At 36.1% G+C, this 17,593-nt stretch overlaps 1 protein-coding gene across 1 annotated transcript in view; it reads right to left on the bottom strand.

Moving 5' to 3' along the window:
- GBE1 (glucan (1,4-alpha-), branching enzyme 1) overlaps positions 1–17,593 on the bottom strand; it is a 255,997-nt gene that overhangs the window by 60,947 nt on the left and 177,457 nt on the right. The window contains exon 9 of the mRNA XM_017731427.1: positions 16,906–17,115. Within this exon, the coding sequence (XP_017586916.1) occupies positions 16,906–17,115 (210 nt within the window). The remainder of the gene's footprint in view (positions 1–16,905; positions 17,116–17,593) is intronic.

Raw genomic sequence — 17,593 nt, 5'->3', positions numbered from 1 at the left:
GGTTCTTCCAGCACTTCCCTGGGCAGCCTGTTACACATGCTCACCCTTTCAGTGAAGACATTCTTCCTGATATATAATCTAAACTTCCCCTGGAGCAATGTGAGGCCATTTCCTCTCATCCTGTCACTTGCTACCTGGGAGAAGAGACCAACCCCACCATGCTACACCCTCCTGTCAGGAAGTTGTAGAGAGCAGTAAGGTCTCCCCTGAACCTTCTTTTCTCCAAACAAAAGAGTCTGAGCTCCCTCAGCTTTTTTTCATAAGAGAAGCAGTTTGGCTCTATATGTGTATGTATATATATATATAAAAATAGAAAAAATATATAACAATACTAATATATATTGCATATAACATACATTATGTACAATACATTTACACTTTTCTATTTAAAAATTCTAGTAAGCAGAACACTGGTTATTATGCAGCTGCTGTTTTGAGAGCAGACAAGAGAGCAGCTTTGAAGATGCAGAGGATTTCCAGTTTAGTTAAAATTGTACTTCCAGACTGCCATACCAGAGAACAGCCTTTCTGGAACCATTAATCCTGATGCCCCATAAGTCCACTGCTATGTAGGGAGAAAGCACTTTTTTTCAATATGCTGTAAACAATATAATAGCAATATGCATTTATTAGACTTATAGACTCATATTCAGTAATTACTTTGGGAAAATGATTTCTTAGAAATAGACACATATTTTAGTCATACAGAACCAGTAGTTCTGAAGTGTTCATGAAAGTATTTTAACTTTTTCCCCTCAAAATTCTACTTCCTCTGTTGGTACAAAGCAGTGCCATACAGCAAGGTGAAAGAATTTCCCAATTTTCAATTGCTTAGACATTTGATCATTCCTTGAAAAGACACATCATTTTAATTGTGCAGGCTGATTCTGCATCAAGTCTCTCTCATATTTTGCCAATGAATTAAAGAAGTTTATGAATATATTCACATGACTTTACTGAAATGCCATTTGCATAAAAAGAAATTTTCTCCTCAAATGAACTATAGACTATATAAGGGTTTAATATATCAAGTACACAGCAATGTTCTAGGCTTACATTTTTCTGGCTAGTCCTATCCACACTTGGTAGGAGTAAACTAATATCAAATAAAGCATTCAGTTATTTGCCCTATGAAATGGAAGCAATAATTCAAATACTACTCAGCAAAGGTTATGTCCTGCAAAATGTGAGTATAAGAACAGCCTTGGAGGCAGAGCAGGTAGGTACTTATTGTAATGAAATGTAATATTCTTGATGCTTTTTGCTCTGTGGGCTTCATCAGGTAAATAGAAAAGAAAAAAAAAAGTAAGTACTGAAGACAATTACCTGCAGTTTTAACAGAGCCTGCAGGGCATACACATTTTAAAATAGAGAAAAGTATCAAAAGTAATATTACAAAACTCTTTTAAGTACTGATAAAGTGTACATGGATTTCAGCTATGATTTGGATAAATTAGCATTTGTCCCACTTATACTCTACCCAAGTAAATTATACACTAATAAAACAAAAATATTTGGGTTTATTTAAAATTCTATACTCCCAAAGTAACCTTCTTAGAAAATATTAAATTTGTTTGGTCATATAATCAACCCTGAAAATTAACAAACAAAACTTGCTGTTCTGCAAAATACAACTAAATCACAACTTTAAAGACATACTGTCAGAATTTGCATACAATTAAATGAAATTCATTATTTCCATAATTAAACTGAGATCTCAAACATTTCACAGTAGTTTACTGTTCAACACTGAGTTTGCTTTCAAAATAAGTCTAAATGTAGTGCAGAAATAGCTACAAACTATTACAGATCTGGTGACTTTTGATTTTAAATAGACCATTATCCTGAACTTTACCCAGAAAACAGCACCAGAGTTGAGATGGGGGCTGGTACAGAATCAAGTGTCAAGGGAGATTTAATTACTTTATTTTGAGGTGCTTTTTCTCCCCAGAAATAGTATGCTATTATGTATGTATAAGAATAGAAAACAATTATTCTCAACTTTCTTTATTCCCTTTATACCAAAACAAAATTACACTCAAAATCAATTCATTCCATTAGCAGTGGCAAAAATATTAACAACTTGGCAAATTGTTAACATCAGAACCATTTCAGAGAAGTCTGAAACAGTGCTTTCTATAAACCTAATTTCATTTTTTATTTTAAAATACTGGTTCCCTAATTTATGCTCAGATAGTGACTCCAAAGGGACACTGAGGGGGTGTCTGGTTCACACACAAAAATATTTAAAGCATTTGTATTTTTCCTGTACCTTCAAAATGAAAATACAAACTGGTTTAATTGGAATTCAGGTGCCTTTTTTTTTTTTTTTTCCTAATGCTAATGAATAGCAACAGGTATTTAAGAAGCCAAGAAGTAGAATTCTTCACAAAAGAGAACATTTTGAAAAATCCCCAAAAAAAGCACTAGAGAAGTGAAACAAGACCAGACCTCTGCCCTTGAGAAAATTCCAGCATTAGTACAAACATATAATCAAATACCTGTTTTTCTAGAAGTTAGAGCCCACTGATGATTGAAAAGTCTTTTCTGTGCACAGATGATGGCAAATCAGAGTTGCTGCAGTGGTGTGAGGCTCAGGTTTATCTATACCATGATACCCTGTACAATACCTTATCAGTCTACCATTCAGTGTCCATATGCTACTACAGATTATTTTTTTAAAGTAATTACTTTTAAATTCCCAAAGCAAAACATTAATCCTCAAGCAACAAAGCATGTCAGCTGCTTTTTATGTTAACACAGCAAAATCAAAAGCCACAAGGAATAGTTATTATCACATAGAGAAGACTAAAAAAGGGGCAAACTTTTGCATTTTACCAGCATTTTACCATCGGCTTAGAACATATTATCTGAATATCCTTTTACTTGAGACCCTCAGAGACAGACACACTGAATCCCTGAAGACTTAGTTGCCTGTCTGTATTTTATTGACTAAAAGTCTATCCTTCCCTTCCTCCCAACTAGGCAGTTGGTAGCAATGCCAAATCTATAGAAGGATAAGAAAATTTTAAGATGAGTAAAAGTGTTCATTATCAGTCATCATGCAGTACAGACAACACAGGAAGCTTCTGAGATACTGACTCCACATCCTGAGTGGTGATCTACAGATTTCCAACCCTGGGGAAGCAGGGGCTAAGGGAAGTTCACTTTTTATACTAATCTTAGCTAATACAAAGCTTAGATTACTTCCTCTTAAGATTCCAGATTTTATCCTCAACATGAGCAACTGCTCTGGATCCAGTTCAGAATGTTCTTTTCAGCACCATGGTACAAGATTCTCAACCACATGACAAACTTTGGCATGAAGGGCAGAAAAGTTTGTACAATGAATTATTACCTTCACAGAAAAACATTTCCAGTGGAAAGCTCAAAGAGCCTGAAGATTGTCTTAGATCATCCCCAGCACAGGATTCAGGAGATCTGCAAGGTTAGGCAGCCACCTGGCAAAGCCAACCTGGGCATGGATCAGTGCCCACTCCCCTTCAGGAAGCACAGAATGCAAAGCTGTTGCATTTGCACAAACCATCACAGCAGATCTGAAGTACAGAGTTCATATTAAAAAGGAAACCATCCTTAAGCACGGTGCAGTATTTCTCTCTTTGCTGCACTTTTTGAAGTTACATTCTTCAGAAATGTAATTCAAGAAAGATATTAGCTCAGATTGTGCTGTACCAATAGAGTTGTGAACTTGCAAATACACTTTCTGTATGCTTCATAAATACTTTTTCATCTCAGAGACCTGAAAAACAGGTTCGTATACAAAGACACCTAGTTTTTAATCTCAATTTCCTACTAGATACTGTCATTTCAACTATATAATTTGTGCTTCATGAAGATTAATATGAGAATAATAAACACATTTATGATAGATTGTTACAGTAGCTTTGCTTAGTAAAATACATAGCAAAATTATTATTTGAATAGTCTCTGGCATAAATAGCTACAATGTAATTCTTGTATTGATTCACAGCTATACTTTGTTTTATCCATTATTCTATTTTTCAATAATTATGCACCTATTTTAAAACCTCTTGTGACCTGAACACATTCTAACATATTCACCATCTTTCTGTAGCCACCAAAGTTGTATGCTCCACTAATGACAGGTGGGAAAGATACTGTGCCAAAATGTATCCAGCTGTATTTCCACTAATTCACTGAAATTAACTTGGGACAATGGAAACCTCAGATAGTATCTTGTAAATATTGAGAGAATAATCAGTGTCCTTGGACATAAATTACAAAAATCATATTCTACTGCCTACAGCTTCCTCAGAAAGTTGCTTAAAAACAAAACGGTCCTCCACATTTCAAAGAGCTTTGAGTACTGTATTAACATTTTTAAGTCAACAATGGAATGGCAACTCTCACGACAAGGCAATAGAACCCTTTGACAGTTTTAAACCAACTTCTGTTCTTCTAAGATAACTGATTAATGCACGAGAACTTTCACAAAATCACAGAACCACAGTATGATCTGTGTTGGAAGGGACCTTAAGGATCATCTAGTCAAAACTCCCCTGCCTTGGGCAGGACATCGTCAGCTTGGAGTCCTGTCCAACCTGAACTTAAACATTTCTAACGATAGGGCATCCACAGCCTCTTTAGACAACCTCGTTGGTGTCTCAGCATCCTCATCATGAAAAGTTTTGTCCTTATGTCCTTCCTTATGATCTAAATCCACCCTTTCAGTTTGAAACTGTTGCCCCTTGTCCTGCCACCTGTGTCCTGTCCTGCATCCCTTCCCTCAAGCCAATCAACTGCACCGCCCAGTTTGGTGCCATCCCCAAACTTCCATCCCACTAAGTTCCTCAGGGACACCACTTGTTACTGATCTCCATGTGGACATATTAATCTACCAGTATAATTCATACACTGGAAACATGTCTATTTTTGACAGTAAGGTCTTTTAATGAAATTCCATGATTTTTAACTGAAATGAGATCAACTATTCCTAGTACAGATAGCCTCTATTTCAGATCATATTTCAGTGCATCTGTTACTGATCCTGGCTTATGTGGTAGCAGAATGATGGCAACTTTTAATTAAAACATATCTGAAGTGAAAGCTTCATAATATTATAGAAAACAAGTTTCATTGTCTAGGCCAGGACAAAATACAAAGAAAACTAAAGCTAAGAGTCTCTGAAATAGTTTAAAACAAGTTTGCCCCTGCATATACTGACAGTCTAGGATTGCTGGCAAATGAGCTGCTCAAGCCTCAGACTCTAATCAAATGTTTCTGTTTTTCCAAGTTTGGGTAAGGAAGGTTCTATGCTAAGAGCAACTGTTGATGAAAGCCATGAAACATTCCCTCTTTCCAGTACACACTTAATGAGTTTATAAGAATGCTATTTTGCACTACTTTCTATAAGTCACTACCTTTTTTAGCCAACACTGGGTAAGGGTTGGAAAGAACATCCAGCTGAAAGTTGTTTCAGTTTGCCCATTTCCTGACAGACTTTCAGTTTCCTCCCCAGTTAACACAGTGATAAAACAATTACCTTGGAATTTCTTATAACAAAGTCAAAGTAGATTTTCATCTTTTCCAATGCCCTTATCCAAGAAGGTGGTGGCAAAGGAAGCCTGAAAACATTGATAATGCAAATTTTAGCGTTTTGTAGTTGACTTTTTTCCTCTCCAAAAAGCATTCACTTTGTGAATCACTTACAGGGCCTAAGCATCCACCCTAGAGTGCTTAAAAGCCCCCAGCTAATTTGTAGAAAGAGAAATACAGAATTTCAGATTTCTGGGTAGTGAATAGTCTAAAAATCCAGGGTAATAAACACTAAACACTCAAATCAGAAAATGGGAGAAAGAGCAGTGGAGATCTTTTGGGATATTTTTTTTTCTTCTGTGTTTGGCTGACTAATTACTCTAATTCACCAATTCTTTGAACACAGAAACTATCTACAGAATCTTAATAGCAAGAGTTAAATTTCAACAAGAAAAAAGTAGTTCACCTACTTGTTATCCCTAAAACCAACTGTATATTTAGCATTTTGAAAGATTATGCTATTTGGTTCCTTAAACACCAACTTTTAGAACTTGCTTCTGAATGTCCAAGCTTAGTCCATTTAAAACTAAATAAAGTAACAGAAATCTGTTCTAATTAAATGACATAATTCAGAATAAGAAATGTTTTTGGCTTGTAGCTGTGGCTACGTCATTTAGAGTCACAAAATGTCATTCTTTCAGATAAACTTGACACTTGAAGCCAGTGAAGTAGATATATTTCCTCTGCATGAAAAATTCTTCTTCTTCTTATTTATTGTTCTGATTATTTACCAGGCTGACTAACTTGGTGTCATAATAAATGAAACAATAACTTAAATGGTTTTTTCCACCTTTTTTTTTTTTCCTTCAGGGGAGAAGGGAAGGGAGGGAAGACAAGGGGGAATTTAGCACTGCCTCCACCTGCTTGCAAAAGGTCGGGGTACAAAAATGTAACACTGTACTCATAGTACTAATAGGGATTATCTCCCTTGGAGCTGTGGTTTAATAACAAATGGATGCTTTCCTCAAAAGACACCAATTTCCCTATTCACTGTTCACTCTATTCACTATTCACCAATTCACTATTACTCTACTGGAGAACTCTCTTAGAAAATTTGGATATACTAATAATAAGCCAAATGTGTTCTAAAATATCATGCCCTAATCAAAGGTATGCTACAGAGCAATAAAAATGTTGCCAAATAACAAACAGCAAGAGGGGAAAAAGTTGATCACTCTAAAGCACTGAAGAAAACAGTAAAGGACAGTGCCAATCTCTGAAGCTTTGTGGGTTAAAAACACAGGCTGGAGGGTCTAACTCTTTTTTTGACAGGGAGAAAGGAATATGACTTCACATGACAAATTCTATGGTGTTTACATAAATCCCTGCAGCCAAGAAGAGGCTATCTAATGTGTTTATTTAATCAGCAAAGTGACAACAGTCATTACTTTACTTTCTTCACATATCTTAAAGGAATAAAGAATAAAAATAAAGATGGCAAAGAGCATTCTTCTCTTCACTGTGAAGCCTTTTGACAAATACACTCAGTTAAACACTCTTTGTGCAACGACTAAATATATCATAGATACTAAAAAAATCCATACTTTTACTTAATAATTCTTCAGAGAACTTCATACTCAGCTCTTTGTTTGAACAAATTAAGTCGTCTCCTACAGAAAAAAATTACTAGAGCACATAGTAGTGACTATGGATGTGCTTTTTCATTCTTGTTTATTTGCTCACATGTATCTATCCTTAAAACTACACTTGACAGGACTTAATTATTGTGCAGTAAGACAAAATAAATCAAGAGGAGTAAGGTCTACAAAGTATTACTTGTACGCTCGCTTCCCTCTCCCTGAAATAAACTCATTAAATTAATTGTAGTAGAATAACTTAGAAAAACTTGTGTCAGCTATCTAAACTATTAAGTAATAACTACAGCAATTACTTTCTTTTTTTTTTTTCCAAATAACTTTACACCAATTTTCAGGAGCTGACAAGGAATTGTAATATAGATACATACAAATATTGGGTACAGAGTTAGCCCCCTTATCAAAGAGGAGACACAGCGATGAACCAGGACAAACAAGTGTTTGATTGCAGTTCTCATGGCAAACTAGAAAGAATTCTATAAAGATACCTTTTTTACAAGAAATTGCCCAAAGCAAATGTATGGGGACAATAGCCAAGCAAATATAGAATACTTTAAAAAAAGAGACCCAAAAAACCACCAACCACTCTTTTTCCTGACCTGGTTTAGAACAATTTGCTCTGTTCCCAGGGATAAAGCTTTTAATACAGTACCTTCCTTATTCATTAAGACACATTTGACATGGTACACTATTTCAGTTCTTCTGACTTCTCCTGTAACTAAATCAGCCAGACCAGAACCAAAAGCTGCTCCCTGTCCATCTATTACTATTATAACAGGAACAGTAGAACCATTTTTATTTTTTATCTTTATAATTTCACCAATAATTTCTTGCTATTTCTTTAGTATGAACTCTAATAAAATTTCTCTCAATAACACATCACTTTCAAAGTAATTTTGGCATTTAAATAACCCCTACAGAGAAGTTCATACAGAGCTGAGTGAATCCTTATAAATACTCCCTAAATTTTAGCATACTATCACCAGTACAGTCTCATCACAAGCTGAATCTCAGTCAGTGGCTACAGGTGGGAAGCAATTTGTCTGGACAGAGACAGCCACTCCCTGAAGCAGCAGGCTGCCCAGCTCTGGTGTATGCATTGCTCTCCATCTCCACTTTCAATCACCTTCTACAGACAGGAACTTTTGTCTTTATGGTGTCCTCAAGAAAACATGGCATCCCATTTCAAGACTGTAAGTAATAAATTAGATCAACATAATTATTTGCAGATTATTTCTGATCTGTTAGCCATACATATGCTACTGGCTTTTGGAAATGCTACAGCATTTTGATATTTTCCTACTTTGTAGACATAGTTGTTAATTGGTTTGTTCCCTGTTGTTATTTATTTTCTGCTCTCTCCACTGAGCTTTCAAAAAATGGATTTCAAGTGGATCTGTGCATTATACAAAATGTATATACTAGAATCAAAGAAACCCAGACAATCATCTTAATGTTTCCATCTTCTTTCCCTGCCATGCATGATTTTCCTCCAACCTTGAATTTCTTGGGATGAAACCCTATTAGAAGCAAGTCAGCATCCCATATTTCCCAAGTTGTGGATTCTTCTCAAACTTACACAACCATCAGCCTTTTCTCCAGCACAATCTTCTATTCACAACAGATGCTGCTCATGTAATCACTTAAGAACGCTGTGAAAATTGTTAATTCAAGTGTGGATTACTAAATGCCAGATCATTACTGCATTTAGACTGATGCAAAATGATTCTCTGCAATGTGTGGAATTTTGGCTAAGTTTAGATATTTCTTGAAATACCATAATCAGCTTCAGGTAAGTGTGACTATCTTTTTTCAAGATATGATTGAATTTAATTGGCTACAAGTGGTGACCTCTATATTTCGAAATGTGCTACCTGACAAAATTTAGAACTACTGACTGCATTTTTTCAGTGTGCCTTTCTTCACATCTCAATATCTTGCTTAATTGCTGTACCAATTTTTTTGCAGCTACGTTTTAGAAACTTCACACAAAGCTGTGAATGCTGCATTGGAGGTTAATTTGAGAAACTGGACACTTCAAAGAAACCTACATGGATCCTTACGTGAAGCTCTGAGTTTTAGAGCACCTATGGATTTAAAGCTTCACAGTCTGTTATACCAAAGTACAGTAGAGTAAAATAATTAAGCTTGTTTAATTAAAAATTTAAAAAATTTAAAAATAAAGCAATTATACAGCAGCTCTAGACTGCATATACTATAAATTATATGATCATGGGTGGAATTTTTTTTTTTTTGCACTATTATTTTAATTTTTCTGATTACATTGCAGCAAGTTCCTATATATCATCCCTTCTGTCAATGCTTTCAGTAATCATTCCCTTCAAAAATGGCAATTTATAAACTGCAATGTCCCCATACTTGAAAGTGTTTACTTACTAGTATTCACAATGATGACTAAAAAGAGGAGAAAACAAAAAGAAACAAAGATTTTTTAGGCACAGAAGGTATGAGACTTTAAGGTTTAAATTTTATAAATTATTTTTATACTGTCACAGTCACCATCAAAGTCCAGTCTATTAGAAGCAGAGTGCTAAGGAACATAGGCAGACAGTGTTTTGAAAGACAATCTTTAATCAAAATAATTACATTTATGAGGAGTGGGGGGAAGAATAAAAATCTCACGATGACACTGCAAGCAGTGCTTCCTTAAAACAGTCATTAAGAAATAATCTTTGCCAGCCAAATGAAATTCCAATGCATATTATGCAGATCTTTAAATACAGAGCTTTCCTAAACTAATTTAGTAGAGGAAGACTGGCAGGAAATGAATTAAAATCAGCACAGCTTTATGCTTTACATAATGAAACACAACTCACATCCCCGTTCTATTGTAATTACCCTAGAATCAACAGTATACCACGAAGACATCACATGACTGAGAATCTCTCATTGACAACTCTCACTGTATTACCTTTAGTTTAGCTGGAATTATGGCCAAAGATTCTCCCCAATGAAAACATGTTTGTGACAACCATGGCATGACATTGGATGTCCTTACTACTGCCTAAATGCAGCTGGGAGAATGTCACCTTTACCGTGCCAAATCCTCAGAAGCTGCAGAAGAGAACACTTCAGTTCTTACACTCTGAGAAGTCAACTGAATATGATTCACTAATTATGAGCAAGCTACCCCTATTTGCTTTTCCCTCTCTTCCTGTGTCCCAAACTGTATCCCTTAAGCTTCTAAGAAAATTCCTTAGCTGAGAGAAAATTGAAAAAAGTCTTTAGATTTGAAGTATACAAGGTAAGAAAGGTAAAGTTACAGACAGAAAGGATTGTTAGGAGCACTAGGATTCAAAAGGAAGAATGTGGAAAAGCACAAAACAGTAAAGAGGATAACCCAGTACCATCAAGGGTCTGTGACAAGTAATGGCAGTCTCCTTTCTCCCACCTGACACCTGCCTGGCCAGCAGAGTCTGCTCAGGTGTCACCTCGGAGGTAATGAGTGTTCCAGCAGCTTTTAAATCCTACCTATCCTTTGTGTGCATGAAGTTTGCAGTCAAATCTTTGTACTCTAAAACATGTGTGAATAAAGGGCCCCTGAGGTAGATGCCAAGATCACACACAATGTGATATCTGCAGTCTGTATCTCATGCTCATGTGCCAATTTTCCTTAAGTGCACTAGGCAAGGAACCTGAATCTCTAACACCGTGGGGTACTGCACAGAGCACTAACTTACATCTATTTAAAATGCTGATGGTATAAGCAATAACGAGTAGCAGTATCACAGCATCCTGCAGTGGTAGGGAGAAGAAGAGAGATCCAGCAGGCAGGAATTGTGCAGCAAGATTCATTTATTTAATTATTTTACAAACTCTTTTATAGACTTTTTTCTTCACAGTCTAATTGGTCAAAGGATGAGCCATCCCTTGGGGTGATTGGCTAAAACCCTAAAACATCCATTGTCAAAATATTTTTCTACTGTACCATAAACAAGGCTTTGCAAGGTCACAGGTGTTCATAGTTTATAGAACTGTGCTAATATCTTCGTGAGAGAGAAAAGTATCTCACGGGACTGGAAAGAAGCAAGAAAAATTCTTGCTAGCAGCAATATTTGTATCCACATAGGAGTGCATCCATTTCATCCTGAAAACTGTTACAAACCATGGGGATGTTCCCAAAGAAGGCAACAAGTCTTTACCTTCACTGATATTTAGAATTCATCACTGAATTGAAGGAAAACAAAACCAAAAAATATTCTGGACAGCTATGTTTAGGGAATTATGAGCCCAGACAGGTACCTCTACTAACCAAACACTAAGCTCTGAAAGATTTATGTTCCAATTCACTCCACCTACTAATATATCCCAGGGGCAGATAAAGACTGGCAAAGTAGGCAATCAGAAGAAAGAAAAACAATTTGGGTGAAGAACAGCTGTTCAAGGAAGAACTAAACACCGAGCTTAACAGAGGCTGCTGAGGATGTTAGAAGATAAATATATCTTTAAAGAGTCTGATCCCAAAGTCAAGCAAAATCAGTGGACCTTTTCTCCCCAGATAATACAGCATAAGGTTTATGCAGGATTTAAACACTGGGTGGCAGAAAAGGCCACTGTCTCAGCATCCAAACATAGGTGGATGTTTTAGATGCAAGAGAGCACCCAAGATACCCGCCCGAGGGTGGACCACAGGACAACGGAGAAAAGCTTCAGGTGACCCACCCCACTCTGGAGGGGCAAGCTGGGAAGGAGGCCACCTACACCAGAACAAGCACACAAACTTCAGCACCTGACAGCTGCCCTGTTTCTGCAGCATTGACAGCAAGGTTAAAAGCATTTTCTGAGCTATTGCAGCTTATAACCCACTTTAAGAAAAACTGAGTTAAAAAAGAAAAAAAAGAGAAAGAAAAAAAAAAAAGAAAAAAAAAAGTACTGAGCTATAATCAGCTGTTCCACCAGAAGTTCAGAAGACCGAGCTGGAGAGAACATCTGGACTGGCAGCAGGGGACTAGCAAGTCATCTGTTGTCCTGATGTAAAAACTGTGGCTCATGGGACAAAGTGTTTATATACATTAACCCTACCTGTAGCATTTCAAAGCACATCTGCCGTGGATGTCACTCGAAACTCCATAAAAATGAAGGAGGAGGAAAAAAACTAAATAAAAGATTTCTTCCATTACACAGCTTAGTTATGACTTTTAACCCTCAAAATATGGACACAACATCCAGTCTCAAAAAGCCTTGAAAATAAGGCCTCAAAAAAGGCCCAAAGGAGATGCCGAGACATCTGCTGGCCCTAAATCCTTGTAACCAACATCATCTCTTACTGATTATACTGCTGCATTCAAGGAAGCTGGACTAATTAAAATTGAATCCAGATTGTAAATCAAACTCTTACTTTTGTACCAAAGTCATCTCCTACACTGTGAAATAACTTAAAATTTTGCCTAAGTGCTCAGGCGAAAAGGGTCATAGTATTAAAAAAACAAACCAAACCAAACCCTCCCCCTACCCCCCCAAAACCCCAAACAAACAACAAACCAAAAAAAAAAAAAAAAAAAAAAAAAAAAACAAAACATCAAAACCAAAAAACTTAAGACACCACATGATTTCTGAATTTTACTTCTACCATTATTCCTAAAGGCTCACAGAAATATATCAGTATACCTACTGACATTCAGAATTGGATTAAGACAGAACAGAATCCCACAAAGTCTAGTGACAAAACAGGAAAAGCCTTGAAAGTCAAAACAATACTCTCAGACCTCAACAAGTCTAGAAAGGCAACATCATTTACACATTCTATTTATGTAGTGCTGTGGGAAAAATCTTTACTAGGTAATAGCTTGTTTAGCTTGTTGACAATTATTTTTAAATTGTTTTCCTGATTAGTATTTTAGACACATTTGCTATTTGGAGAAATTAATTTAAATTAAAACACAATCAATCACTCCAGTTGTGATCCCACCTGGTCTCCAGAGCCTACAGCATCACTTCTAATGAACCTGGTAGCCTGAATAACCTTTGAATATGATTTTAGGAAGAAAAAATTATTATACTTTGTAGCAGCTTCTACATACTTCCCTTGTGCAAAATTAATTACAAGTAGAATTCTTACCTAAGGTGGGAGACCATTAACTTCCTCCAAAATTAACTAGACAGTGCCAACTAGAGTACAGGTCTGGAGTTTCTGGCACCCCTTTTATATTAAAGCATTTCCCTCTCATGAATTCAGGGCTAGAAAAGTCACAATTTTTAACAGGAACCAAGGCAAATTATATAAAAGTTTGTTTCTCAACAGAAAATATTAAAATCAACGGCAATTCTCACCGAAGCTTTGAGGTTCTGGTTTTTGGGTTGGTCGCTGAGGGAAACAGGGGGTAGACACAGATATAGACAGGCAGGATGGAGATGATGGAGAAGAAGATTCACCAAATTAACATATTTGAGGAAAAAAAAAAACCACTCAGGATCTAGATTTTAGAAAAACTCACAAGAATGTGCAAGAGCTATTAAAATTATTAAAGTTTATTTCTGAATATCTTTGGTTGATTTTTAAAGCACAGTTTGTATGCTTTTATTGAAAGAAGTTAAGCAAAAAGTATTTTTCTATCAGCCAGTTAACTTACCTGCAAGTTCTCATTTCAATTAAATTGAGTTTCTACTCTCCTGCGACATCATGAACAGCATAATTTTAAAATGCTGTTCACAATTTACAGCAAATCTCCCTGTTCATACAACACTTGTATAAATATGGATAAAAAAAATAAATACAAAAGATTCCTTCATCTTTTTAAGTAGCACTGTGGTGCAAGATCCAATATCCAGGTTGTCTGTTGAACAGTTTTACTATTGCTTTTCTTGGATTTACTCTCTACTTACATGAATTTTACTAAAAAATAGAATTTAAATACATAAGGGATATAATCGGGTTTTTCTGGCATGGATACAGATCTTTTGCCACATTCTGTTACAGCAAGTATTCACAGTCCCCTTCACAGACAACTGAATAATCTTGCAAATGCTGTGAGATAAACTTACTTACATCTTGGCTTTCAAAGAAAATGTAGACAGACTAAACTGATAAAGCAATTGTTCCTTAATCTCTTTCACGGTAGAGAATTAGTTTCTCTCAATTCCAAAGTGAATTGAGCATTCTTTGCATTTGATGTTTAAGTACCTGTAGATTTAACAGTTCTTCCCACTACAGAAGGAAAGGGATTTAGTACAAGCTCTGTACAGGATAGAAGGCTGTTCTAGCTGTAGAAATTTCACTCAGCAAGCAAGTTTTTCTGTAGACCATTCAATAGACCGTGTTTGCTGTCATTTATTTTGAGCAAACTTTCAACATCTGCCAGCAACTTGAGTCTCTCTCTCAGATTTTTATACTCCCCTCGTCCAGACTAGAGCTGCTCATCCACTGGTATGGAAATTAGCAGCATGCCAATACAGATTAAATGGGGGGAAAAAAACCCCAAACCCAACATTTTCAACGAAATGTCAGTTTGATTCTTTCAGAATTTTCCTTGGGACCTGCACACACAAATAATAGGGGAAAAACATGAATGCTATTCTTTATTCAGTTCCATCAAACTTACAATAAACATGAGGATTATAACTCTTCAGCCTTAAAACTTGACTATAAACACATAGAGAATATTTACTGTCTCAGGTATTAGGATGGCAGAAACCCTTAATGACTAGAAAAAGCTCACAACTTCCTAGGCTTGAAAGGAAAGGAAGGGCTTCCACAACCCCAAATTTGTTGTTGAATATTGCAAGAGGGCAGGGGATAGGAAATGACATTTGAGGGACCCTCAGTCATCCAGTGAAGAGTTTCAGTTTCTCTGGTCTTTGCTACTCCCTAATCTCATCTCCTTCTCTCACAGCTCTTCCACTTCCCCTTCCCAGCATTCAGTCTGGCACCTATTCCAATCCCATAGCATGAAAAGAAATTCCACAGGTACCAACAGGTACATATCACTGACCAAACCGAGCCATGGAAGCAGTTCTTCACTTCCGAAGAAATGCTTAACAGCTACCACAAAATGAGCTTGTTGTTTCTCTCACTTACAAATCCTTCCAAACACTCAGCAGCACTTTCTTTCCCAGCAGGAAGAACTTGCCTCGGTTTGAAACAGAGAAAGGTCCATAACTGCATTCTATTTCCCCACTAGAGATATTGGTACTCACACACTTGTTGATTATTCATAAGCATCAAATGAAATAAAATGTGCAGTGCTATCATATTGATATTAAAGCTTTAAGATTATTTGAAATACAGTTTGAATTTGAACTTATTTGAATATGAATTTAAAGCTTAATAGGAAGGACTAAAATGGATTTCTTACAGTAATTAAATCACAACTCAAAAACTCCCCCTGAAACAATACATTAAATTGTCCCAAATAATAAGTAAATAAAGAACAGCTCATCCTACTAAGTACTGAAGTGCATAAGTCAGTTTTCACACTGCCCACTTGGTTTATTTGACACCATGAGTTCCATTAAACAACTGACCTATGCTATGTAACATGACTTTTGTAATAGTGCAACGTAATCATATCCATCCAGTCCTTGGCAATTCAAGGCAAGCAAGGGAGAAAAACAGGAGAAAAAGGAAATTGAACCTGAAGCACACAGGTTAACAACTATCAGGTTAACAAGAGACCAGAACTCTACAGTTGCTGAGTGATGAGCCACCACAGGAACCATTCAAACGTAACCTTGAAAGGGTTAAAACAGAACTTTGTAATTGATAAGAAGGTCACACAAGATTATCATGCATCTCAAGGGGGGAAATAGGAGAATTTATCCTGGAATAAGTGATTGATTCTGTACAGAATTTATTAAGACATGCTTTAAGGAGATGTGAAGATATGCAAAACTTATTGTGGAATGTTTAGGGAAACAAAGACAAGCAAGGGAAGAATCAAGGTGGTTCAGGGAAGAACAAATGGGAAAAATGTGAGAGGGAGACTAAAATAAGTGGGCTGCTTGTGCCTGTTTCCCCATTTAAACCACTGAAACATTCAGCATACAAGATCAATCTCCTTGCCTCCAATGCCTCAGAGAATACAAGAGTAAACAATATTAAATACTGCTAATCATCTGGCATTAATACATGCTTTGACACACACTATATTTATACTGGTTAATTAAGCTTGACCAAACTGGGTCTCTAGAACTGTCTACTGAAAATGACCCCTGTTCTGTATTAACTGTTGATTGACCTCCAGAAGCTCTTTAAAATGGAGTTAGTTGTCCTGGGGGGAAACTTTTCCTGCATTTCAACAACCTGACAGTTTGGCAATAAATTTCCAGAGTTTACAAGTTTTCATCAGCTTTTCTTTTTATATAGAAACATTATCTATTATATATATGCAATATACTATATAGCAGGAAAATATTAATATTCTAGAATGCATAAAAAACACAATTATATATTCCTATATAACAGATATTGAAATTTGTATTTATATAGAAATATATTTTTAAATAAAAGTAACTACACCATTATATAATACATACAATGCACATGGTATATAACACGCACATAGGTAGCCATGGATGACAGGAAAATAACAAAATTGAAATACTATCATTTAGTGTTAGATTTTAAGCATTTAGGCAAGTAGAGGAATTTAACTCCACATACTGCAACTGTTGAACAATCCAAATGACTTTACCAGTTTAGCAAGGAGTGTAGTTTTAATAGAACTGGTATGAAATAATAACCACTAGCACAGCTGAAGTGCCATTTTATACTCACTTCGCATAGTCAAAGAGCCTGCTGTCCCAGAGCTGGTGATTGCCTCTATATCCAGAATGGAAGAAACAAGAATCCGTACCATCAAACTGGTTGAGACCATCTTCTGAGTTTTTTGAGGCGTGGCTGTGCACCACATCAAGCAGGACCGTGATGCCCATTGAGTGAGCAACGTCAATCATTTCCTTCAGGTCATCTGGAGTTCCGTACCGGCTGTGGAAATGCAGCGTGGTACAATCAGGACTTAGGCTGGCAATACTGAACAGTCATCACGGAAACCACATCGAAGTCAGCAGTTCTCCACTTTACAGATATACACAGGTTACTTTTTCAGCCTCTTAAGCAGTAGCTATGGCTTACAAACTAACATTTCAAACCATTTTTCATTATAAAAATTCCATCATCCGCACAATGTTTTGCAGAAGTAGATTCAGTTTTATTTTTCCCTTTTTAATAATACATCAAATTCAGTATAAAAGATAACAGATACAACTTAAAGCTGCTATTTAATATTGAACATTTCCTTAGTTCATAAGGGACAAGAATATATTCATATTGCTGGAATAAAGTAACACAATGATTACACAAAAGTAAATGTACATCCACAAAGTCCACAAAATACACCATCAGCTGTTTTCCTGCTTAGTTATTTGACTTAGATACTACACCATTTTCTTATTTTTAAATGAAG

The sequence above is a fragment of the Corvus brachyrhynchos genome, unplaced genomic scaffold, assembly GCF_000691975.1.
Source record: "Corvus brachyrhynchos isolate BGI_N302 unplaced genomic scaffold, ASM69197v1 scaffold152, whole genome shotgun sequence".
In the NCBI taxonomy this organism is placed as follows: domain Eukaryota; kingdom Metazoa; phylum Chordata; class Aves; order Passeriformes; family Corvidae; genus Corvus; species Corvus brachyrhynchos.
The sequence above is the reverse complement of the archived record's forward strand: the minus strand, read 5'-3'. Positions and strand labels throughout refer to the sequence as shown.